At 35.8% G+C, this 27,340-nt stretch overlaps 1 protein-coding gene across 3 annotated transcripts in view; it reads left to right on the plus strand.

The window, feature by feature from the left end:
- ARNT2 (aryl hydrocarbon receptor nuclear translocator 2) overlaps positions 1-27,340 on the plus strand; it is a 258,328-nt gene that overhangs the window by 195,783 nt on the left and 35,205 nt on the right. For all 3 annotated transcript variants that reach the window (XM_074295242.1, XM_074295240.1, XM_074295241.1), the window contains one exon: positions 7,243-7,394. In XM_074295242.1, coding sequence (XP_074151343.1) covers positions 7,243-7,394 — 152 coding nt within the window. The remainder of the gene's footprint in view (positions 1-7,242; positions 7,395-27,340) is intronic.

A 27,340-nucleotide genomic window follows, 5' to 3' on the forward strand; every position in this document is an offset into this window, starting at 1 on the left:
AGACAATCACCAAAACATTCATTTAAGCCTTGATTTTTAGTGTTTGCTAATTTTCAGGATGTAAATGCTCCCACTGAAAATTTTTTTTTATTTAGAATTTTTTCCACAGTATATATGCATGAGTAATTTTTTTATAATATTATCCCTTGTATTCATTTTTCCAAATTATCCCCCCCTCCCTCCACTCCCTCCCCTCGATGACAGGCAATCCCATACATTTTACATATGTTACAATATAACCCAGATAATATATGTGTGTAAATACCATTTTCTTGTTGCACATTAAGTATTAGATTCCGAAGGTATAAGTAACCTGGGTAGATAGACAGTAGTGCTAACAATTTACATTCACTTCCCAGTGTTCCTTCTCTGGGTGTAGTTATTTCTGTCCATCATTGAACAACTGGAAGTGAGTTGGATCTTCTTTATGTTGAAGATATCCACTTCCATCAGAATACATCTTCATACAACATTGAAGTGTACAGAGATCTTCTGGTTCTATTCATTTCACTCAGCATCAGTTGATGTAAGTCTCTCCAGGCCTCTCTATATTCCTCCTGCTGGTCATTTCTTACAGAGCAATAATATTCCATAACCTTCATATACCATAATTTACCCAACCATTCTCCAATTGATGGACATCCATTCATCTTCCAGTTTCTAGCTACTATAAAAAGGGCTGCCACAAACATTTTGGCACATACAGGTCCGTTTCCGCTCTTTAGTATTTCTTTGGGATATAAGCCCAATAACAGCAATGCTGGGTCAAAGGGCATGCACATTTTGATAACTTTTTGGGCATAATTCCAGATTGCTCTCCAGAATGGTTGGATTCTTTCACAACTCCACCAACAATGTATCAGTGTCCCAGTTTTCCCACATCCCCTCCAACATTCATCATTATTTGGTCCTGTCATCTTAGCCAGTCTGACAGGTGTGTAGTGGTATCTCAGAGTTGTCTTAATTTGCATTTCTCTGATCAGTTCCCACTGAAAATTTAACAATCAGCCTTCATGAGCTAGTTCTACCTGGCTCTAATGGATCTCTGAATTTAATTTAATTTAGCCTCCCCCCCCCTTTGGGAGACTTTGCACAATGACTTTTATGAAATGGGGGCTTAGTAAATCTCTGTTGAATTGAATTGAATTGAGTTAAGTTAGCTAGATTGATTTTTTAATCAGAAGGAGAACCTAGCTTGGAATGTCTAGTTTAAACTCTAGTGCCTAGACTCCTCATGCTTCTCCAGCCTTTTAAAGCTTACAGTTTTTTCTGTTCCATCTCCAATACTCCTTCCTCTAATATAGGAAAGAATAGATACAACAGGGACAGAGGCAATATCAAGGTCACGAAATCTTGGCTTCATGTTAGTTGATCTTGGTGGGGAGACTAAGCCATAGTATTCTTTCCACCTGGAGGCAGCCTTTCCTCACTTGCTTCCTCACTTGAATGCAAGTAGGAAAAGAGAACAATTTGGGCAGTTAGTTTCTTTTTTTATGTACTCTTATTTCCAGCTCAGGCACTAACCCAAAGGCCTTTCTTCATTATGTGGTAAGTGGACAGGAAGTGGTCATGGAATATTTGTTTGTGCTCCAGAGTCCACATGGGAAGGAATTGCATCAGGCAGAACATGCAGTACATGCTCATAAGGACTAATTTCTCATTGACCAGCTCCCCTTACTGTAAAATGAAGGAGCTGGACTCCAGGGTTCCATAATTCTATTGTCTTTGCTCATTGATAGAACCCCTTCTTCCTGTGGCCATAAGCAGAAGAAGTATTACCACTGAACTGGGCAGTATGAAGGTTCAAAGAAAATTGGGTCAGCAGTAGACAGTTGGGCTTGGATTCAGGTCTCTGCTCAAACACTTACTAGCTATATGGCTTAACCCCTGACTACCTCAATTTCCTAAACTGCAAAATGGGGATAATAGTACCTATATGATAGGGTTGGTATGCGTATCAAATTATATAATATTTCTAAGTGTTCAGCACAGTGGCTGACACATAATAGACATTTAATTCTGGTTTCTTTCCTTCCTAGCTGAGTTAGAACATGGATAACATTATCTTTTTTTAAAGGCAGATTTAGAAAAACTGGTCATTGCCCTGTAATTGAGAAAAAGTAAAATAAAAATTAAATTTTAAAAAGTGGTCATGTCTTGTGCTCTCCATCCTGGAAAGAACAATGAAATGGGAATCAGAGGACTGAGTTCTGCCACTAATTCAGTGAGATTGTCATTTTATTTCTGCAAGTTGGTTTGTTTTTCTGAAAGATCAGTCTATTGAGTGCAATAATTTCCAATGTCTTCCGGCTCTAAATTTTCTGGTTATGGTGAATGGAGGAAATGGGATCCCAAAACTATTCTAATCATCATTTGTGACATGATTTCTGTGGGGGAAATGAATTTTGAGTTCCAGACAGCTGAGTTGGAAATTCGAAAGAAACCAGTGGCAAATGGAAGACTGCCTTAAGTCTGTTTTCAACTCAAATTCTTCACAAACTATCACTTAATTTCTATTAATGAGTTTTTTTAAATTTTCATTAGTTCCTTCAGAAGTTTGTTTATATTTCTTCATTCTGTTTTATCCCATGACCTGACAGAACTATTCTTATCTTTTAAAACTTTAAAGAAAAATTTTTTTAAAAAATTAATTTTCTATCAGCATAGGGAGGACTTAAGCTACGTGTGAAAAGCTATGCGTTTAGGTTTAAGGGAATTACTTTTGGAACCTGGAGGTGCCTTCAATTAACATGCCTTGGAAGTGATAGGCCCAGTTAACATCCCCAAACTGCCAATTTGGAGAATTGTTGGCAAGAGTAGGGCTAATTGGAAATGTCTGGTGTGTTTCATCATACTTAAATATAGGTCAGTACAGCCATAGACTAAGATTTTTGGAAATTCTTATTTTTCCTAGTTTATAGTTTATTCTTTTTGAGCCTAAAAGGAGCTACAATGCTCCCTTCCCTAACAAAATCCTATTTAAGGGAAGGAAGTGAAAGGCACATTGAGGATAGTTGGAAATGGGACACTTAGGGCTTGGTCACTTCTCCAGTTTTAGGAGGATTTTTTTCTTTCCTTAAAAAAAATTTTTTAAAGCAATTTGAATAAAGCAGATGCATAATGCTTTCCCTAGTCACTGCCTCTAAATCCCAGTGATAGAAGCTTGGGTTGACTCCTAGGACTATTGCAGCTGTTCTGGCCACAAGTTGTCCTCCATCTTGCCCTTTGGCTCTGGCCAAGATAGGTCTAGAGGCAGGGATAGTTAGAAATGTTTGGCTGAGGTTTAACGGGCTTCAGGATGCTTCTCTCATCTGCTAGACTATGGAAGGGGAACTTTTTTCCACTCCCTTCTTTCATGGAAGCCATCCCTTTATATTACCATGTGGGCTCTATCTTCTTCTACTTTCTTTCTCATTTTCTTATCTCTTTTTTCTCTTCCCTCTTCCCTTTTTCATCACATACACTTTAGTGACCTCCCAGTTTCTCCCTGGTGGCTCTTCCTTTTCTTCCTCTCCTCTTTTTTCTCATATTCTCTCTCCATCTTTCCCTAAATTTTTTCCTATCTCTCTTATCCTTTATCTTTCCTTTCTTTTCTTTTTTTCTTTATCACCTTTATTTATTCTCCCTTTTATATTCTCTCTCAATTTCACGACTTCCCCTCTTTCTCTCTTTCTTTTTCATATTTTAAAATTTTCTACCCACTTCCTTTTTACATTCTATGTCTTCACCTTATTTTCTATTCTCTCCTTTCCCCCTTTATCTACTTTTCTTTTTCTTGTATTGCAAAATATCATGACATAGTGGAAATGTGCTGGATTTGGAATCAAAGAATCTGGGTCCACAACAAAGCTCTGTCATTTTGCTATATATGTGACTTTGAGATAATCATTTAACTTCTCTGAGCCTTAGTTGTCTCATCTATAAAAATAAGGAGTTCTACTCAGTGATAACTAGTGTTTCTTCTAGATCTTATCATATAATATCAATTCATATAACACTTTAATGTTTACAAAAATAATTCACTCTTTTGTAAAGGTGTGTCTTCTTATACTTGACATAATTTAAGTTCATAAACAGTTCATCTAAATCCTAAGATGGCCAATTATTTCAGACTATAGTATTAATTATTCCTAAATGTAGCCCTTTCATTTCCCAATTAACTTATTTGTTCTGTGTACTCATGTTCTACCTCTAACCATGTCAATAATGTTTACCATTGGCCACAAGAAGAATGAATGAGAAAGTCTGAGAGGAAAAATGAAAATTAGTCACCAAGGCTAAAAAAATAAATCAGAGTATAGGAATTGCTCATCCTAAATCAGAATAATAAATATATTATTGTTACCTAAAATCTTGTTGCTATCTAAAGGCTCAGCTAGTATAGAACTTCTTTAATCCTAGAAAGGTAGCATATTAAGAATGGAAGGGGCATTTAAAATCGTCTATTGTGAACTCTTTTCCATAGTATTATGGAAAGAACAATAGATTTAGAGTCAATTTTCTATTTGAATTATGGCTTTGCTAATTACTATCTCTATGGACAAGTTATTTCCAAATTTTTTTCCTTTGTAATCTTCTGTCTTCTCCCTACCTCTTCTCTCCTATTAATATTTCTTGTGCAGATGGCTTATGTAAGTAACCATATGATATTTGTTCAGTTTTATGCTAGTGATCTTTAAGGATTTTATTTGAGAAGAATATGAAATGCTTTAAAGGCAAAGGATTATACAATAGAATTTTTATGTGTTTTCCTTTTTTAATATATATCAAGATTTTCCTCAAAAAAATCCTGTCATATTTTCAAGTATATTATTATAAAATTAGTCTTGCCTTCAAGACTCAGCCAATGAAAAATCACCTAACAGGAAGGATTATTTTATTATTGGTATGTCAGCTTTAAAAATATTTAAATTAAAACACTAAGCATGATTTCAAAGGATATCTCCATTTTATAGAGCCACGGAGATTGCAAACTGCTGACGTTTTCAGAAATTTATTGATTCTAAAGCAAAAAAAAAAAAGTGTGATTAAGCATCTGATTTCTGCCAGTACCCAGCTCATGTAGCATCAGTTCCTTGAGAAGGCAAATTTATTCATATGGTGGGAAAATTAAACCAGGACAGTAATGCCCTTTGGCCAACAATAATAAATGTATCCCAGAATCAAAGGGTCCACTGGCCAGCTATCTAATATCCACTAGGAAATCCTTGGGTTGGACATTGACACAGCCTTTGTATTCTTTGGGATTCTGCCATTGGGCGTGGTGGCTAGGAATTGTTGATGAAGGGAAATACTTTTATTCATTTGAAACTGCAAAGGAATTAATTTCAAATAAAAATGAACTCTTTAATTTTAACAGAATTATTTGAATATACCATGTATAAATATGAAATATGAAATATAAATATGAAATAAATATGAAAACACTACTTAACAAAATTTGCATATGACACAAAACTGGAAGTAAAATTTTAAAAGGAAAAAAAAAATATATATATATATGTATATATATATATATTCTTTGACAAGCTAGAACATCTTAAATCAAATAAGATGAAACTTAGTACGAAAACATATAAAATCTTGAACTTAAATTCAAAAAACAATTTTAACTTCATAAATGCTAGATGGAAGATGGTATGATTAAATAGAAGTATATCAGGAAAAGATCTAGGACTTTCAGCATACTCAGTATAAGTCAACAGGGTGCTAATACAACCAAGAAAGCTAATGTGATATTAGGCTGTATCTAAAGAGGAAGGGTATCCATGACTAAGGAGGTGATAACTTTGCCCACATTTAAGGATATTTATAAGCTAGAAGGTACCCAAAGAAATTGAAGACTCTTGAGATCTTGCCACATGAAAATTGAGGAAAATGGGAGTGTTCATCTTGGATTTCAGAAAATTCTGGCACTGTTGGACAAGATTACTTCTAAGGTTCCTTCTAACTCTTGACATTCCACAATTCTGTGAAATTCTATCTAGGCATTATAAGAATAGAAAAAAATCTTGTCTTGTTAACAGAAATCTCTCTGTAACTACTGGATAATCTTGGGATAGTCAGTTTACTTCAATCAGTCTGTTTTTTAATCAATAAAATGGGGAGACTAGTGAATGATCAGATATTGAGAGGTGTTTTGGAAGTTAGACTTTCAGAGACATAAAGGAATGTGTCATAAGTCAACCTAGCAAAAGGCTTACTTTGAGAAATAAGGATCACAGAGGAGGGAGAAGAGAATCACCTCCATTTTCCCCCCTCCTTTTTTGATTCTTACAAGATAAAGGCATTGATTCAGTATATTTGTCAAATGTTTGCAACTGCAGAAATTATCCCCATTTTATCAGGTAATTTAGTATGTACCTTTGGAGAACCTGAGAAAAAAACAATAAATTTGAAAGAATTACCTAAAAAATTCTTCATTTCAAAGAATAGGTAAATAATTAAGGAACTGCACGTGATAGTAGTAGTAGCAATAATAATAGTAGTATGTAAAATGGCCTCAGTTTCCTATTCTATACAAAAAAAAATACAGTTTTTTGCATATTAGGATCTTATATTTAAGAATTTCTGATTCTGAGGTTCTGTTCTCCTTGATACCTGTGTAAATATAATCAAGTCACTTAACCTTTCTAGGCCTTGGTTTCCTCATCTGTAATTTAAAGATTTTGGACTATAACATGTAAAATTCCTTCTAGGTCTAAATCTTCCTATTTTTTCATATACATACATATATGTGTGTGTGTGTATGTGTACATATGTGTATATATATGTATACTATATATGATATAGGTATATATTTAAATTAAATTAAAATATACAAATAAAAATACACATATTTTATATGAAATAAAAATATTCATATTTTTTCTAGCACCATGCTTGATTTGGGGACTTGTAGCCCACTGTGTTCCCATGCAACTAGATGATGTAGTAGATAGAACTCTGGATGAGGAGTCAGGAAGACCTGAATTCAGATCTAGCCTGGCTTACCATCTGTGTGACCTTGGGCAAGTTATTTTTAAAAAGTTTCTGTGTCCCTCAGTTTCATATGTAAAATGAGGATAATAATAGCACCTGCCTCCCAGTATTATTGTGAAGAACGAATGAAACAATTATTTGTAAAGCACTTAGCATAGTGCCTGGCACATTATAAAAATACCACAAAGATAAATATTTGTCCTCTTCCTTTCCTTCTGCCCCAATTCTACTCAATTTTATTTCTATAAACTGTTTCCTTAGGTCGTTAAGCTGAAAGGCCAAGTACTATCAGTCATGTATCGATTTCGGACCAAAAACCGGGAGTGGATGTTAATCAGGACCAGCAGCTTCACTTTTCAGAATCCTTATTCTGATGAGATTGAATACATCATCTGCACCAATACCAATGTGAAGTAAGTGTTCTCCCTTTCCCTGTATATTATGCCAAATGGAAATGATTTCTCATAAAGGAATGCTTCTTGTTTTCAGATGGAATAATTGAAGACCATTTCACTGCTATTGCTTTGTAAAAAAAAAAAATGCCCTTCTGTGGGATTCATCTGTGGAAAGTTTTCCTTCACAGAAGCGGGGTGTGGTGAAGAAAGGGCAGGGTGCCAAGTCAGCTCTACTCTAGGGTCCCTGTCTGCCCCACCATCTGACACTCTCTGGGGTCAAGAACAAAAAAGCCTCTTAAGCATGGTTCCTTACCTTCTACTCTCTATGCTCTTTCAAAAGCAGCTTCTGTGCCTTCTTCCTTCCCCTTTACTCCTCACTGAATTCCTCATGCATTGGAATGAATTCCTTCTCTCTACTATTCTGGCTGCAAATGCCCATATTCCTCATCCTGCAGGGATGTTGGGGTGAGGAGGCTGTGCTTCTCAGAGAACCTCTTTGGATAATGGGACTAAAATGCAAGGATACTCAGTTTGATCTGTAGTCCCCTTTGCCATCCAAGCATGGGTTGCTGTAATTCCCTCCTCCAGTCTTGGGCTTTTTAATCCTTCACAATTCTGTTTTGAGATGGAATCTCTAATCTCTTTTTTTTCTCTTTGTCCAAAAGATGTTTTCCCGTCTCCATTTCCCCACTTCTCTCTTCTGCTTCCCCATTGTCTTTTTTTCTTCTGTTTCCCAGCATTCTATCCCTATTTGTGCCCCTCTCCTCCTCCCCATATCTGCTTATCAGCAGCTCACTTTCCTTTTCCTTCCTCATTCTGTATCCTTCCACTTCTTGAGAGACTGTGTTTCATAACAGAAAGAGAGCTAGATCTAGGGCCAGAAGAATAAATGAGTGAGTTTAAAAAATATAGACTTAGTTTGTGCTGAGCATTCTGCCAGGCTAAGACCTGGGTTTAAATTCTGCTTCAGTCACTTGTAACTATAATCTCCTAGAACCTCAATTTTCTTATCTGTAAAATGGAAATAATAATAATACCTCATTAGCTGATGGGAAGAAAGTGGTTTTCACAGCGTAAAATGCTAATAATTATGTTATTCCTCTTTTCCCTTCTGTCCTTTCCCCCAACATTCCCTCTCTTTTCCCATCCCTCCAAGACACAATTACTTTGGCTTTTGGGAGGCTTAGTCAGATCACTTCCCTATACATACATACACAAGGGACACCTATAAGGCAAAGACTGGGTTACAGGTCCTTCCTTTTCCACATACTACCCACATTCCCTTGTCTTTTATCCTCACTTTATTTATCTGTAAAGTGGGGATAATAATACTTTTATTACTAACTGCCTCACAGGGCTTTTATGAAAAATCAATGAAGAAAAAATGTAGGTAAAGCATTTTCCCTTTTTGTCTCTCATATATTTTACATACACACACAAAAGAGAGAGAGATGAATGAAACAGTGTTTATTTTTTATTTGTGCCTTGTAATGTATGACATAAATTTAGCTATTGTTTTTATGTGTCCAACAGTGCCTATGTACATTGTATATTTGTATGTACAGAGGAAAGTATGGGTTAGATAGGTGAAATGAAGAAGACCTAGTCATGGGGAATTTCCTTGCATTATCATGAAATAGTGGTTACTCATTGCTTAACTATCTGTGGTATCCAGAAAGATTATGGGAAGCTCAAACTAGGGAAGGTATTAAAGCCAAGCAGTTTTTGTGCTCCAGGGTAAAAGAAAGACAGAGAATCCTTAATCAAATGTGAAATATTTGAGGAAACCCAGCTGGTTTGCTTCTTTGGAAAACAAATATGACCAGAGCCCCCACATAACTCTATGTATCATAATGTGGAAAACATTTGTATAGAAGTAGCAACATCTACCTGATCTGGGAAAGAATGAGAAACTACACTCTCCTGTAAGCAGGTCTTCTTTGGCCATAAATCAAGATTGACATCAAGACATTGGCCCTACCATCTCCCTCTGACTTCTGACAGTTCACAAGGAGTGTATGCCTACACTTGATCATTATGCAGAAGATACAAGGAGAACTGCTTCTATCAGTGAGGATTCAAAGAGGAGATGTGGAATGGAGAGAAGGGAATTTTGCCACCAAATTGTTATTGTTCATTAATTTCAGTTACAGCTGACTTTTTGTGAGCCTGTTTGAGATTTTCTTGGCAAAGTAACTATAAGTGTTCATCATTTCCTTCTCCAGTTCATTTTACAGATGAGGAAACTGAGGCAAACAGGGTAAAGTGACTTGCCCAGGGTCACACAGCTAGTAAGTGTCTGAAGCTGGATTTGTACACAGGAAAATGAATTTTCCTGACTCAGGCCTAGTGCTTTTGCACCATTTAGTAGTCTTGTGTCACCAAGTAGGCCGTACCAATTTCTGGCTTACTGCACAGACTAAGAGGACCAAATGCCAACAATTGAGTCCCTCATTGCCTTTCCTGTTCTCCACTTTATAAGATCCCAAAGGACAAGGTCTACAGAGAAATCTCTCTGTATCTTCAAGAAATACTTTTTAAAAAAAATATTAGGACATCTATAATATTTATATAAGAACTGAATAAATAAGAAGTAGAAATCATTTTTCTGCATAGGAATGGAATATGCTACAGCCATGAAAAGTTTTCAATAAGCTGGACTCATGACAAAAAGATTAATTACTAACCATAGAGGGAAAGAACATAGTGACCAGAACCATGCCATATGCCAGGAATATATAAACTTGGTTTATATCTAAAACTCCTATATTCTTTTTCATCTTAGTTGGATTGGATCATTTTCACAAAATGCTCCAGGACTACTTTTAGCAATATAGATTAGCATAAGAATTAAATAAGAAAAAAATACTGTCCCAACTGTGAATAAAACTGTAAGATTATCCATACAAAGTCTCCAAGAAATATCAGGGGTTTTTTATTCTTAAAAAAGAATTTTAGTTAATTGCCTAATTCAGAGGTTATAATGTGGAATTATATATTCTTAAAATTTTTCTAAATATCTCTGCATGCATGATCACTTCCCTTCACCCTTTTTGTCTATTATGTCAAGTCAAACAATGAAGTAATGAACTAGTCTAGAAACTCCCTCAAAAAAGAAAGATTTACAATGTCATGGTTGATTCACCTGAGAAAATAGACAACTTTTATGCCTTTGAGTCCTTTGAAAATAGGGAAAAGGGCAATCTCTTAGAGGAACTATGTCTTTTTCTCCTTTCCCTCCTTCCCTCTCTTCCTTTCCTTTCTTATTTTCTTTTTCATTCCTTTCCTTTAACTCTCATTCCTCTTGTTACCTCCTCTCCCCCATTCCATGCAGGGTTTATCTACCCTTCTTTTTTAATATTCATTTTGATGTGTTTTGTACATAATAGTTATTCAGTAAATATTTATAAAATTTCCATTTGAGTTGAGAAAAGTTTTTATAATCTGTTTTGGACTGGTATATTCTGAAATGTTGCTGAGTGCCAAATCCTTTTTTTTTTTTTTCTGAAGCTCCTTGGAGAATAAGCTCAGGCATTATATTCTTCAGGAAACATAATAGTGCAAGTGTTTGGAACCTGACAGAGTCCTTTAGACTTGGCTCAAAAAAATTGAGTAGATCAGACTACTCTTATTTTCCCCAGTGTGCAGTAGAAGGCTAAGTGTACCATTTATTTTGGTGAGAAATAATAGAATGCAGCTGTGTGTAAGAGTTTAAGAATCAGATTTTCAAAATCTTCATTAAATTATACCCCAGAATATGTCTTGTGTATAGAGACTTCTTTTGTCAGTATGATGCCACAGGCAAATTCTGTATTAGTTGACAGGCTAAGAATACATTTTTACCAATAATAGAAGTGTTTGTATACATTAGTAGTGGGAATGAAAATAGTGGTCACTGTTTTTGCATCTTCAGAAATGGAATCTAGAAGCTTTATTTCAAAGTCTGACATGGGAATATTTTGATGTTGAAGAGAATAAATATATACATATACATTTATATAAGAATATCTCAATGTTGTTGGAAATAGATATACATGTATACCATATGTATATATGCATGTGTGTATATACACATATCTTTCTTACTAGATCTGGGATTCTTAATCTTTGTGTATATGTATGTGTGTGCGTATAATAGACTTTGGAAGTCTAATATAGTCCATGAACTCCTTTTCAGATTGTTATTTTAAATAGTTAAAGAAAATGCTAAAATTCAATTAGAGGTTAAATCAAAATGTAACTTTTTCTCCATCCAAGTTCAGGAATCCCTAAAAAAATCTATCCATGGACTGAGTCACTAAAAGTTATAAAACCTTGCCCTTAATGATATCCTATTTAAATTGTAATGGCAGCTTCACTTACAACTGTTCTGTTAACTTCTTTTTATTACTGTGAATCCTGGTTATTGCTTGATGATTATTATTCGTCGTATTAATAGCTAAAGACATTTATACTGAATTATAGAAGAAAACCTCTTTCAGAAAAAATCCATTAATGAAAAATTAGAGAAGTTGTATGTGTGTGTGTTTTTTAAGGTAACAAAAAGGTTCTCTGTAAGATTTCTGTAAATAGTAGACTAAAGGAAGTCTGTGGTACTCACAGTTCTGTGACTTTGGAGTCATGTTTATATTCACCACTTTCCAAAAGAACCACATGACCACCAAATGCCCCAGGGAGTCCAAGGTAATGGAATATTCAAAGCTGGAAATGCAGGGCTAGAAAAGTTGCAGGTAGATCACAAGTAAAAGTTCCATCAACTATTTTAGAGCAAATGCCTACTTATCTTACTTGTCACATTGTAAGTACTTTTTCATTCATTCAAAACATGATTTAATTGGCCAAAATAAAATTTGTTAACTTTTCTAGAATTAATCTTCTTGTTTTACAGAACCATATGTGTACATGTTGGCTCTTCTAATCGAATATAAGCTCTTGAGGGCAAGTATTACTTCATTTAAAATTTTTCAGTCCTCAGCATCCAGCAGAGGGCCTGATATATTGTAGGTGATTTATAAATGCTTTTGATTGATTGATCTAAATAATGTCTACTGTTTTTGATTTATTAAGGTTACCTTAGATGAAAAAGTGTCCTTTTGATGAGGTTAGCTTAGACAAAATTTGTTTACAAAAATCAGCCTCTAAAATAGAGTTATCCCTTTGCATTGTTCAGTGAAGATAATTTGAAAGTTTGCTTTCATCTATAGTGGGCAGTTTCAATTGTGAACAGTGACACCTTTGAGCCTGTGAACTGAACTTTACTAATGGTAGGTTTGGTATGGAAAAATCATTAAACTTTGTATCCAAATGTTTACCAAGTTCCTGGGGGCTGGAGAGTTGGGAGAGAAGAAGAAGCGGAGGGAAAGGTAGCTTAGTTTCTTTCAGTCATAGTCGTCCAAAAGAAACTTCTTGGAAAAATAGAAGATTTAATGTTTACTATGTGTGTTGAGCTGCTGAGGAAGAGAGCTCTTCAACTCCATACTGTTTTTTTCTTGTCACTTCTGATCAACTTCCAGAGCATGGAAAAAAAAAAAAAAGAGTGAGTGAGACAGAGAGAGAGAGAGAGAGAGAGACAGAGAGAGAGAGAGAGAGAGAGAGAGAGAGAGAGAGAGAGAGAGAGAGAGAGAGAGAGAGAGAGAGAGAGAGAGATACTTATTTAACCTGTTAGCTTGGCCACTTTTTTAAACAAGCCCATCTATCCAATGTCTTGTGGTCAACTCAGATTTTTATGAAGACAAGTCATGGGGTTATTTTTTCCTTTTAGATGTTTCAGTATTTTTCCATTTTCACAGCCTAGCTAGTTTATAACCCATTAACTAGTGTGTGGCCCTCATTCTAGAGCTACGTTGGGTCAGCGACCTGATGTCAACTCAGTCTCTCTCTTGCCTGCTACTGCCCTAGTTCTAAGTCTAGTTCTTATCATACAGACACTGTTCCAAAAATACATAGCAGGGTCTCAGAAATGTTATTTTTCCTTCTCAAATTCTTCCTCTACACAGTTGGTTTTGTTGACTCAAACAGTCCAACAGATACTTAGAGGTTTTTATATGTGTGCTTACTATAAGCCCAGCACTATGATAAGCCCCTTGGGAAGTATCAAAAGAGTATGACATATTTCCTGTCTTCCAAGAGCTTACAATTTGACTGGAGAGAGAGAACTGATATTTTATCAATGAATCAATTAATAAGTATTTTTAAGCACCTACAGTATTGGGCTACATGCCATGCTAGACAGTAGAGACACAAAGATACAAATGAAATAATGTGTGCCCTCAAGGAATTTTATTCTTTTGGGAGAGAAACTATTTACACAAAATATACAAAATAAATACAAGGTAAATTTTTTGGATGAACTGTACTAGCCATTTCTTCATGTAAACAGTGGTAGTTGAACAGAATTTTAAATGAAACAAGCAGTGTAACAGGTGGAAGTGAGGAAGAATGCATTCTAGGCATGGGGACAGCTGTGACAAAAGTATGAAAATGGGAGTATCCTGTGTAAGGAGAACGACAAGGCTAATTCAGCTGCACTATGAGATGCAAAAAAGGAAGCAATGGATAATAAGGTTGAAGAGGTAAGTTGAAACCAGGTTGTAAGCAAACAGGAGATTCTCTTTGATCCTGCACAAAGGGGATCTTTGTCCATCAGATCCATCAGATCTGGACAAAGGATTCTTCACCTTTTTAGACCATGGACCCCGCTGAAGTTTGGTGAAACCTTGTCTCAGAATCATATTTTCAAACATATTTAATACATAGGATTACAAAGGAAACCAATTATATTTAAAGTTATTAAAATTAACAAAAAGGGGGACTTTATAGGCTCCAAATTAAGAACATTTATTAATTGCTGCCCAAAAAGGAAAAGGGGAGAGAACACATAAAAGAAGAGAGGAAAGAAGGGGAGAGGAACAGGACACCAGAGGGTATCCAGAATATGGAGTTGACACTAAGAGGGGCAGCAAATGCCAAGTGGAATGACATGAGTCCAGTTTCTGCCCTCCATAAAAGAAGGTATTGGGAAGAGTTTGCTAATGTGGCCTTCCAGAAGGGAAGGTGGTGTCAGTGAAGCCTTGACCTAGCAGAAGAAGGTTGGTGAGTAAAAAGAATGGAGTCATCCTGGGAGGGGAATCTTATTCTCTGGAATGGAAACTAAAACAAAACCCACGCAAGGCAACTGAAATAAAATGGAGTTTCATGAGTATAGAGGATGGGAAAGATAAGAGATATTGGTAATAAATTGGATACTATGTGAAAAATCAAAAGACAATTTGGATTTTAAATGTAAACTATGAAGACAATTTAGTGCTAAAGTAAATAGTACTTTTAAAACTCATTTCTTTACACCTTTACAGTTGGCAAAGCCACTTCACATATTATTCCATTTGATCCTTTCAACAACCCTGTGAAGTTGGAATTAAAGAAACTCAGATAAATGACTTGATTAAAATTACCCAGTTCATAAATGAGCAAGTTCTTCTGATTCTGTTCTTCTGAGGTATCTGGGCTTGAAGTCAAATCTTGTTTCAGAAATTTATTTGCTTTTTGACCATCATCAAGTCATTTCACTTCTCAAAGTGTTACTTTTCTTATTTTTATAGTAGATGTATAATATTGCTTTACACCTACCCCACAGAATTGTTGTGAGAAAAGTATTTTTCCATTTTTTTCTTTTCAAATCTTAACGTACTATCTAACGTAGATTATTAATATTAATATTATGCCTAAAAATACACTACTAGTATAACTAAAGATAAGTGAAAGGAGAGCTGACATAAAAGTTTTTAAAGCAGAAATAAGAATGTTAGGTGGACTTTGAATAATAGTTAGGTTATAAATAAATGTAAAAGATGAGGAGGAAGCCTTCTGGTAGGGGAAATAGCATGAGCAAAGGTAAAGATACTTCTTACTACCACCATCACTATTCCTACTGCTCCTACTCCTATTGCTAATAATGGAGCAGCATATGTAAAGGTAGGGATACATTTATTCATTATATCAGAATAGCTTCAGAAGAGTTTCCAGATTTTTTTATGATTAAATATTGAAGGTGCCTCTAAGTCTATTTAGAATCACTTCTCCTTTTTCTCCTCCTTCTTCTCTTGCTAATGGCATAAATAATAATTATTATTATTGATTAATAATAAATACTTCTAATAATAATTATTATTATTATAATAAAATGCTTATATAACACCTATTTGGTGCAGGCACTGTGCTGAGTACTTTATAAATACTATCTTAGTTGACCTTCACAACAACCCTGGAAGATAGGTATTATTATCATTGTCCTTTTATAGTTGAGTGAACTGAGACAAACAGAAGTTAATTGACTTGTCCTAATAAATATCTTAGTCCTGATTTGAACTCAGGTCTTCCTAACTCCAGGCCCAACAATCCATCTATTAACCACTTGGAAGCAGGAAGAAGCATGATCCATATGGAAAGAATGATGAGACCTAATTGTAGGTTGGAGAGTAATAGAGAAATGAGGTGGAATTATATAATGTGAATTTAGATTATGAAGGACTGTTAACCTCAATTATGTTGGCATATGCTTGGTGATAATGTGGGGAGGATCAGAATTAGAGAGGTCAACCAAGTGGAAGGAGTCTGAGAGATACTGTGGTTCTAAGAAGTCATTCCCCTAGTCTGCCCTATTTTATGTTGCTTTCTGAGTAAGGGAGTCCTAGGTGTTCATTGTTACTAAGTGGGCAGAGGTCTAAAATTAGATCTTTCCCCACCTGGGACAAGACTGAAAAGACCAGAATCATCTCATGGAATTTCTCTCATAACGAAACATGCTAACCCTTATTTGAGAATCCATTATTATCAAGTTTCAGAAAAGAAAGGTCTTGCTTTCAGAGTTCTTGGCACTGTCAGATGGCTCAATATCAGGAAAGGATACTTTTATCAGTAGAAATAACATTAAAGAAGAAGCATTATTATCTGCTTTATTGCTCTACCTCAGTGACATGCAATCTTTCCATCTGACCTGCAACTGAAACATTCCATATATGTTGCCTACTCCATTTGAATATAAGCTTACTGAGAGCAAGGACTAGCCAACTCTGTTTCTATTAGTATCCTCAGCATTCAGCTCAGTACTTTGCCTATAATAAATGTTTAATAAGTGTTTTATATATTCATTTATTCATTATATCAGAATAGCTTCAGAGGAGTTCCCAGATCTTTTCTGACTAAATAATGGAAGTATCTCTAGGTCAACTTAGAATCAAGAAAATTGTTTCTATTTAAGTTTCTAAAGGAGAAGAATGAAATATCCCAATCCACGGAAATGATTATTACAACAGTTTGAAGAGAGAGACATGGAAAACCAGAAATGTTGGTGAGGAAGCACTATTTTGGTTTGGTTTGGTTGTCACACTTAATTCTTTTTTTTTTTTTAGAATTTTTTCCCCACAGTATATATGCATGAGTAATTTTTTTTATAATATTATCCCTTGTATTCATTTTTCCAAATTATCCCCCCCTCCCTCCACTCCCTTTCCCCAATGACAGGTAATCCCATACATTTTACATGTGTTACAATATAACCTAGATACAATATATGTGTGTAAATCCAATTTTCTTGTTGCACATTAAATATTAGATTCCGAAGGTATAAGTAACCTGGGTAGATAGACAGTAGTGCTAACAATTTACATTCACTTCCCAGTGTTCCTTCTCTGGGTGTAGTTATTTCTGTCCATCATTGATCAACTGGAAGTGAGTTGGATCTTCTTTATGTTGAAGACATCCACTTCCATCAGAATACCTCTTCATATAGCATTGAAGTGTACAGCGATCTTCTGGTTCTATTCATTTCACTCAGCATCAGTTGATGTAAGTCTCTCCAAGCCTCTCTGTATTCCTCCTGCTGGTCATTTCTTACAGAGCAATAATATTCCATAACCTTCATATACCATAATTTACCCAACCATTCTCCAACTGATGGGCATCCATTCATCTTCCAGTTTCTAGCTACAACAAAAAGAGCTGCCACAAACATTTTGGCACATACAGGTCCCTTTCCCCTCTTTAGTATTTCTTTGGGATATAATCCCAATAGCAGCAATGCTGGGTCAAAGGGTATGCACAGTTTGATAACTTTTTGGGCATAGTTCCAAATCGCTCTCCAGAATGGCTGGATTCTTTCACAACTCCACCAACAATGTATTAGTGTCCCAGTTTTCCCACATCCCCTCCAACATTCATCATTATTTGTTCCCGTCATCTTAGCCAATCTGACAGGTGTGTAGTGGTATCTCAGAGTTGTCTTAATTTGCATTTCTCTGATCAGTAGTCACACTTAATTCTCAAAGAGGACCAAAATGACATCACTACATTGGACCCAAGATACAGTGTATCTGACTGTGACTGATCAGACCAATATAACTCTGAAGACTCTATCACAGATTAGTCACAAATACATGACTATTTGGAATGATGTTGTCTCTAAATTTGCACATCTCACATTTCTTTTGAGTACTAAAATTCTGCTTTATTCATAGCATGCAGTGCCATCTTGGATGGTGGGCACTCTATACCGGGCAGTCCTTTGTCATTTATTGTTCTACCATATCACACAATTGATTCCAATAGTCTTCAGAGAGATCTTGACTACATTGCTTCTTCTGACCAAGTGAGCACTTGCTTTGTATGAATTCTCTTCGTATTGATTGGTGTGAATACATTTGGCATTCACACAATTTGGCCAGCTCAAAGGCATGGCACTCTTTGCAATAGAATTGAATGTTTAGCAGTTTAGCTTGAAAAAGAACATTAGTGTCTGGAACCTTATCTTGCCAAGTGATCTTCAGAATCTTTCCAAAATAATTCAAAAGGAAACAATTGAGTTTCCTGGCAAGTCACTGGTATACTGTCCAACTTTCACAGGCATGCAACAGAGAGGTCAGCACAGCAATTCTATAGACTTTCAGTTTGGTATACAGTTTAATATCTCTTGTTTTCCATACTTTCATTTAGATTCTGCCAGATACTGAGCTCTGGCAATGTATTCATCAATCTCATCATCTATCTGCACATCTCTGGAAAGTATACTGCCAAGTAAATGAATTTTGTCCACAGTTTTCAATATTTTTCTGTTTGTTGTAACCAATGGTTTCACATATGATTGATGTGGTACTTGCTGGTGGACTTGTGTTTTCTTGGCACTGATTGTTAAGCCAAAATTATCACAAGCAGCAGAGAATCAATCCATCTTTTGTTGAATCTTAATCTTACACTGCATTGAGATATAATTATCTGCAAAATAAACAAACAAAAATCTCATACCAACTCTCCCTCTACTTAAGCCACACTGGTTCTCAGGTAGATAACCATCTTTCAGATAAGGATTTGCCTATTAAGGAGGACTCTGGCAAGAATCTTGTCAACAATAAGAGAGAGACTCTTTCCCCCCATCATTCTTCCCTGTCCCATGGTTATCACAGGAGAGCTTTTTTTTTTTTTTTTTTTTAACTTTTATAGATATGGACAATGAAGGCATCCTTGAATTTCTGAGGTATAACCTCTCCTTGCCCAAAAGCCCAGAAAATTTCAGTCACCTTTTGTATGAGTAATAGATCCCCTGCCTTGCAAATCTCAGCTGGAATAAAATTAGCACCAAGCATTTTACCACTGGAAAGAACCCTAATGGAATTCCAAAACCTCTTCTTCATTTGGAAGTTAGCTAAAGAGGAATTGACTTCAACTTGTTGTATATGATCAATGGCTTCAGCACTGATCGACAACAATCCATTGAACACTATGGAAGTGTTCAGATCATCTCTCCAGCATCATATCCTTATCACTAATCAGTGTGGTTCCATCAGTACTGAGTAGTTTGTATCACAGATCTTTGGCTCATAAATAGCCTTTAGGGCATCATAAAAGCACTTTGGATTGTTGCTCTCAGTGTAAAACTGAATTTCATCTGCCTTCTCCCTGAGCCAAGAATATCATATCTCTCTAAACTTCACTAGCATTTTATTTTTGATGGAGCTAACTACTACTGTCTTCTTAGAGATGGATGAACTAATAAACCCTGTGGAGTTCTCCTTCTTCATTTAGTAGTTTCTGAATTTCTCCATCATTTTCTTCAAACCAATTTTAATGTTTGTGAGTATACCGCCTAGATGAGCAATTGCAGTGCTATACACCAAACTTCTGAAAGCTATCCACTCCTTTTCTGCTCTACTGTTGTCAACCACATGTTGGCTCAGTTTTCCCTCCAAGTTAACTTCTACCTGAGAAGCACTCTAATTTATGAACATTCGTTTCCTGGTGGTCATTCTTCCTTGAAGATGCCGTTTTTGTTGAATGCAAATATGTAACTTGGAGAGGATGTCTATGACCTTTTTACCATTCTGCACAACATCACCTTTATCACACTCACATTCTATTGCTTTTCTTTATAGTACCTCAGTCTATTAAATGATAGTATTTGTTACTAGATTCATCCAGAGTTTTATTGCATTTAGGTAAATGGAAGACAGTGTTAATGATAAGAAGGTCATGAGGTATATAAGTCTTTAGCAGTAAGTGACCATTCCCCCCCCCCCCCGCCATATCTGGTAGTTTTTGTCTACTCATGCATCAAAGTCACCTAGAATTATAGATTGTTCTATTTTGACACATTGATGATGAATGTCTCCAGATCCTCATACATTTTTTCTTTGATCTCATCAGGACTTGTCATGTTGGGAGCATATGCACTGCTGATGTGGCTTGGCACTTTCCTACAAGTAGCAATCACATTGTCATGAGCTTATCATTTGCCCTTTTTGGGCACTGCTTCATAGCATTCCCCTTCATTATGGCCACTTCAGAAAAACATGGATCCAGTTCCAAGTTTTGTAATCTAGCCTTCATAGCACTTAGAGCTGCTATTTAGTTATACCTACTGAGTTCTCTTACAACAAGTGATGTTCATCTTTCAGAGAGATATGGAACTCCAGATATATTGGGGAGGAAGTACCATTAGAAGAATTCTGAGGGACATTTCATCACTTATATCCCATGATTCTAAAATGTGAAAACCATTGGGCTTTGGGTAGTGGATTTATGGGCAGATGATATTGATTGATCAAGCAATTCAGCTATTTTAGTATCCCATCAGACTGTTTAGGCAGAAGTAGAGCTTTGAAAAAAGTGAGAGCCTAGGGTGGGAGAAAAAGATACCAGATGATATGTGTGCCCTTTGAGCCTATTCCTCATTCTTCAGGATAATACATTTGTGCCAGTCCACATACTGGATATGGGTTCATGGTAACTTCAGTTAGAGCTAACAGAGAAGGCATTAGAATACTGCCACAAAAGGGGCTAAGTAGCAGTGGGATGTAATTTAGGAAGGGTATGAGACTGAGTCTACTGAAATAGGAGTGATGATCAAATAATAGAATCATTTCTAACATAAAACATGGAAGAGTAAACAGGCACCATATGGATCAAGATAAGTGTAGAGTCAATTCCAAGGAAGTAAATTAAGTCAAATAAGCTTGTGCAGCCAATGATAAACAAGAAAATTAACTGTAGAATAGGATTTGGGTTTATGAAATTATCATGAATGAGTGAATGAAAATGTATTTATTTTTATTATATGCCGAGCGCTATTATAAGAATTGGAGTTATAAACTTTAAAAATGAGAGTCCTTGTCCTTAAAAATCTTATCTTCTAATAAAAAGGAGATACCACATACAAGAGAGTGATAGTGAGGGAAAAATATTTTGTTTTGGAAAGTCACAGGCATTGACATGCCTTTCTATTACAAAGATAGGGCCAAGGAAGTTACAGATAAAATATCAAGAAGATGGCTAGGATATAAAATGAGGCATGATTAGGTCCCATTAGACTAATGAACAATGTGAGGCACTTACCAGTCTAGATCATGTGAAGGTTCCAGAGCTGAAAGAATTAAGGCCCATCTTCCTCCCCAATTGTCTCTGGTTCAGAAGGCTCAGGAACACCTCAGATAACAAAAAGATGGCCAGAGTTTTGAGGTTAACATTTTCACTGGACATTACCATGGTACCTCCACAGTTTTCAAAGATCCTCATATATAATCCTGGGCTTTTGCATCAACTACAAGATATTCGCCTCCTCTCTTTATTTCCCTTCTACCTAACTTTAAAGAAATAAACATTGCCTTAAAAATTAGAAGACCCAGGTTTGAAGCCTAACTCTGTTATTTATTCCCTATGTGACCCTAGAAAAATACCTTACCTCTCTTGCCCTCAGCGTCTTCATCTTTAAAATGTGGAATTGTGTTAGATGATTTCCAATCCCTTAAAGCCTTAAAGCATATCATCACTTTTCAAACCATATTTTAAAAAACAACAACGATGCTGTATATGCTTGATTTAAGTAATGCTGGAGTCTTTTTGGAAGTCAATAAGCTAAAATTCTAAATAAACTACTAACTAAATTTTATCAAAAACTACTTTGTCTAATCTTGTTCTATATTAAAGTTTGAATAAAACACTCAATTCACACTGAACTCTTCTGGTATTGGTTTGTTGAGATCTGTCCATGGTTCTGAGATTACTAGTCATCTTGGCATCAAAATTCTTTGTATTTCCTCTCATCAAAGGGATGGCTTTGCTGTTCATTCTGTTTTCTTTAGACTTCTTGATTCAACCTTTGGGCTGGTCCACAGCTCATTCTTCGTTTCAGTGGGTTTAAAAAAGATCCATTAGTTTCCTTTGTAGCTATGCCATTTCCAGGAATGGCCTCAGATTGCAATAGCTCTCTGTAGTCGCATATCATTTTCGTTCTACAGGAAGCACAAGAAATCAGACCTGGCCACATGTCATCTATATTTGGCAGCATAACTTCCAATCATTACTAATCTTTTCTGTAAAGCCATACACTAACATCAGGTCCAGAGTTCACTTCTTAAAAAGACATTTTGAGCATCATATTGAAATCAAATATATTTTGCATATCTATATCTCTTTGTATATCTATCTTGCATATGTACTTGAATATCCATCTGTTTATCCAAGGTCAATTTAAATTACTAATTCATAACCCATGTTGGCTCCTAGTAGTCAGTTTGTTCTTTTCTAAATATTCTTAATCCATATATTTAGCAGTGTGTTCTAGAAATTTGAGAATTTACTATAAATTCAAAATTCCCAGGTTCTCTCCTTTTCTCCTTTTGGAGAATTAGAATAGTATTTGTTGACACAGTGAGTTGAGCATTGGGCCTGGAGTCAGGAGAACCAGAGGATAAATTCAGCCTTAGATACTTCCTAATTGTATGACCTGGGCAAGCCACTTAAATACTGTTTGCATTTGTAAAATGCTAAGGAAATAAAAATAGTAGCACCTACCTAGCAGAGTTTTTATTACATAATCTTTGTGAAAGCACTTAGCATAGTGCCCAAGGCATAGTAGATGTTATATGAATGCTTGTTCCCTCCCCCTACCACATTTCCATTCTTTCCACTGCTTCTTCTGTTTGTCAGCTCCAGCTTTCAAGGATTTTGGGAATACTATCAATAAGTGCTACTAATATAACTTTCAGCAATGAGAATCTAATTCTTATGTAATAAGCTATCTTTTGTGTTTGTTTGTTTCATACTTTGAAGTTAATGCTTTTGCTATTACTAACTTGAAGACAATGCTTAAATGTATTCATTAAACGTTAATGCTTCTTGATCTTTGATTCCTGTAGAATAAATGTTTATTAGGTGAATGTTAAGTGTAAGGGCCCTTTAAATGGGCGGACACAGTGCATCGGGAGATTGAGGCCCCGGAAGTAATTTCTGTGGATATTAGGACTGCCCTTGGGCGGGATCCTGGCCATATTGAGATAGTTTTGTAATGGGTGACTCTCTCGCTGATTGGCTGTGTGTGTGACCTCACAGGCCCTATGTAAGCCCACTGCAGGCAGCAACCGCCCTCTTTAACCTCATGCTGTTCACCCTGGCTCCTAGCCTGGGTGGCCAAGCCAAGATGGGTAGCCGAAAGAGGTAAGGATTTTGGTAGTGAACACGTGGGTCTTCTGACCAGGTGTTCACTCGGGAACCAACAAGTCAGGGCATCAGCTAGGGCATTATGTGAGTAGGTATAATAAAGGCTTTTAAGATTACACGTGGTTGTTCTTGAGTGCGCTACCGGTTATTAAGCTATAGATTCAAGAGATTGTGGCCAGAGACCTTAGAAGGCCTCAGAGGAGGCGAGCCGGGTAGAGCTCACACTGCAAAGGACAGTGGTCAAAGGTACTCTGGTGGGTCTAGGACAGACTAGTAATTGTAACTGCCAGGAGAGCACGTTACAGTTAAGAATATTAATTTCCTTTAAAACTCATAGATTGGCAGTGGGAAAGTGTGTGTGTGTGTGTGTGTGTGTGTGTGTATGTGTATTTAGAATTAGGGGGTTAAAGATAAATGTTTGTGACCAGAAGAGATTAGTTAACGTAAAATATCCTGGTCCAGTCTCCTTATTCTACAGTTCTTTTGCATCTGCTGTCAGTAAACCCTTCAATATTAGTTATGCATGGTTTTTCTTGCTTAAGAATGTACAGGCATTCTGTGGCTTATTTTTTATAACATTTCAATAAAAAAAGTTTAAGAAGCCTCCTACAGTTCTCCTCTCAGCATGAGGAAACCTCCCAGAACAGTGCCTTATGTCCCATGGCCACTCAACAAAAGAAGAGCAAACAAATGAACTCCAGGCCCAGGAAACTGATGTCCTGACTGTGGTGAAGGTCAGTTTCTTGCAGTTCGACAAGGCAGTTCAGCTGGAGAGGTGGAGGACCTTGTTTCCCTGAGTGTCAATCCCCCATAGAATCAGAGCCAAGAACAAAAATCTTTCAAGTTCAGATTGTTGGATGGAAGACAATTTTTGAGCTCTGTGAGATTTAAATTGTTTTTAATTCCCTTTGTTGTCTTAGAGGCATATAAGAAGCACTTATTATATAATGTAGACTCATTTTGAGCTAACAAAACACTTTTTAAAATTAAATGTTTTCTCCTAATATAACTGCTTAAATTTAGGAAAACTGGTAGAGAGAAGTTCCAATCATAAGCAGACTTTTTACTGATACTTTGAATAGTGAATATCCATGAATGAATAGATCAATGAAAAAGCATTTCTAAGAATTTATTTTGTATCAAGAACTATGCTAAGTGCTCAGACTATAAACACAACAGTGAAGAGAGTTTTTGCTACCCTTCCAAGAGTTTTAAATGATAATAGAAGCAGAAAAATAGAAGAAGAAAAAAATAGAAGCAGAAAAAAAAAAGCAGTGTCCTGGGAGGGGTTTTTGGTTAGAAAATTAAGAGGATATTTAGCTGGATTATATGAAAGCAGACTTATGTGGAATGATATGGAAATAGACTGACACATATTTTTGCAATGAAGATAGCAGTACTAATCTGAATATAGTTCTAGAATTAGAAATAGGGGGACCATGGGAGAGAGTAAAACCTCTGATTGGAAAATATCTGGAGTAGGGAATGAACCATGTCAAGAGGAGCCAGCCTCATTATAGTAAAGCCATGAGATACTAATGTCACCTGCTTTCCAATTGGTGGGATCCCCATAATAGAGTTTCTAATCTAAAGGGATAAATCTTCCAGTTATAAGTAGAAGAATGCTTATAAGGAAATTTGATTTCTCTGTTCTGAAGACTAGGTACTATAAAGCTTCATAAAGTTACTCTCCATGGATTCACAGCATCATATAATGTTAGAGATGGAAGAACCTTCAAGATGTCTTTAAGTTTACAGAGTAAAGGCCAAGGGAGGAAAGGGGTTTGCTCAAAATCATACAACTGGTATTTGGGACATTTGGGATAAGAACCTTTAGCTCCTGACTACATCCAGTGATCATTTCACTATATCAAGCTACCTTGGAAAGTGTGAAGAATATGTTTCTCTAACCCCACAGAGATCATATAGTTGTTACCTTTGGGTGGCTGTAAAGGCCATATTGATGTCTATAGAATTGGAATGGGAAAATTATCATAATGTCATATACAAAGATAATTCATGACAATCCAAAGTTAGGTTTCATTCTGAATATATTCTAGGCTTGGATACAACATTAATCCAGACTGTATTCTTGAAAAGTTGAATTTGTAAAAGTCTTTTTTGAAGTGGGAATTAAGGTAATTAGATATATAAAAAAAGAGATTTTGTATTGTTCAGCAAAGCTCTGTATTACAAAAATGATAGTGCTGTTTTTTTTTCATTTTTATTGAGATTTAACTACATTTCATTCAGATGGTAAAAGGAACAGGAAGACCACAAAAGCCTTAGTTTGCAGTACACCCAAAATTTGGTATATGATAAATCTTTTAGTGGAAAATTCAACAACAAAACCCCTCATTTATGCTATTTTAGTACCTCTCTGCTGTTGTTTTTTTGCTCTAGAAATTTAATATGTTCTAAATATAGCCTTGATATTGCCTCAAGTGGACATTGAAAGGGACTTCTTATGGACTTGCTTACTTTTTAAATGAGGTAAAGAGAAGGGAAAAGAAGAGAGGGAGGGTTGTGTTGTACAAAAAATTGTCATTAACTAATTGATAGTGAAACAAATCCCAAAATCTGTATATTTAAATGCAAAAGTAAGATGGTCTTTTCCCTCAAATAGCTTATATCCTAATAGAAGAGACAGCATCAAAACAAGAAGAGCCTGGACTTAGAAAGATACAGGGGGGCAGCTAGGTGGCGCAGTGGATAGAGCACCAGCCTTGAATTCAGGAGGACCCGAGTTCAAATTTGGTCTCAGACACTTAATACTTCCTAGCTGTGTGACCCTGGGCAAGTCACTTAACCCCAGCCTCCAAAAAAAAAAAAAAAAAAAAAAAAAAAAAAAGAGAGAGAGAGAAAGAAAGAAAGATACAGGGATGGTAAATGAAGACATAGGGAAGTTGCATGACATGTCTTTTCCAGGGCAAATGGCACTCTTCTGGATCCTTGAGAAGTAGCAGGATAAATGTCAAGAAAATGATACATCTTACATTTTTGTTTTAAAATAGCATGTTCTATTTTTTTTTTCTGAAATAAGTAATCTTAAAAGGGAGAGATCCTTCAAAAATGCCTGCTGACAAGGTCTTGATCGGAGGTCAGAAGACAAAATTGCAGAAATTAGCAAAGAAATAATTAAATGTACATTTCAGACTTCCTGATTAGAGGGAGAGTTGAGTGACATACTTGGAAGCTGATTTTAAGGAAGTCTTCTTTCTTTTTGGAAGAGAAACTCCATAGGAATTTGCTGTAAAAGAAACAGTGAGATAGAATGTGGAAAGAGCCTTGAACTACAATTGATTTCAAGATCTACCTCCAACTCTTATTAACTGAGCCTCAGTTTACTCCACTATATTACTATATTGGGTGGTTATGAGGAAAATACTTTGTAGACCATTAATTTTCCTCAAGTTCATAAGTTTGAAGTAAGTTTATATTTTATATCAAAGATTGGTGGTTTTGTCAGTGGGGTTGTTCTCTGTGCTTAAGCTATAAAGTCAGAGAAAAATCTAAGTTCTTTTTTTTTTTTAATTATCTACCCTCGATGAATATATACAGTGGGCACTGTTGATAAAAACAATTTTGAAAGTTCCTGATCCCTACACTAAACAAATTCTTTTCAGCTAATTCAGCTTCATGTGTAAGCTTCCACTGTGGGAGAGTGATTAGAACAGTGGGCCTGGAACCAAGAAAATCTGAGTGGAAAATCAGCCTGGAATATATACAGCAGTATGACTCTGAGAAAGTTATTTTACCTCTATCTGCCTTTTTTTCTTCATCTGTAAAATGGGGATGATAATAATAGCACCTCCCTCAAAATGTTGTGAGAATAAAATTATATTATATTTGCAAAATTTTAAAGCACTACAAGAATACCAGCTATTATTATTAGCAAAGTATTATTGTTCAGTCATTTCAGGTCCCTAGCTGTCCCATTAGCTGGTTGAGAAGATAATAGTAGTGGGACTTTGGTAATAATA

This window comes from Sminthopsis crassicaudata, chromosome 2 (genome assembly GCF_048593235.1).
Source record: "Sminthopsis crassicaudata isolate SCR6 chromosome 2, ASM4859323v1, whole genome shotgun sequence".
NCBI lineage: Eukaryota > Metazoa > Chordata > Mammalia > Dasyuromorphia > Dasyuridae > Sminthopsis > Sminthopsis crassicaudata.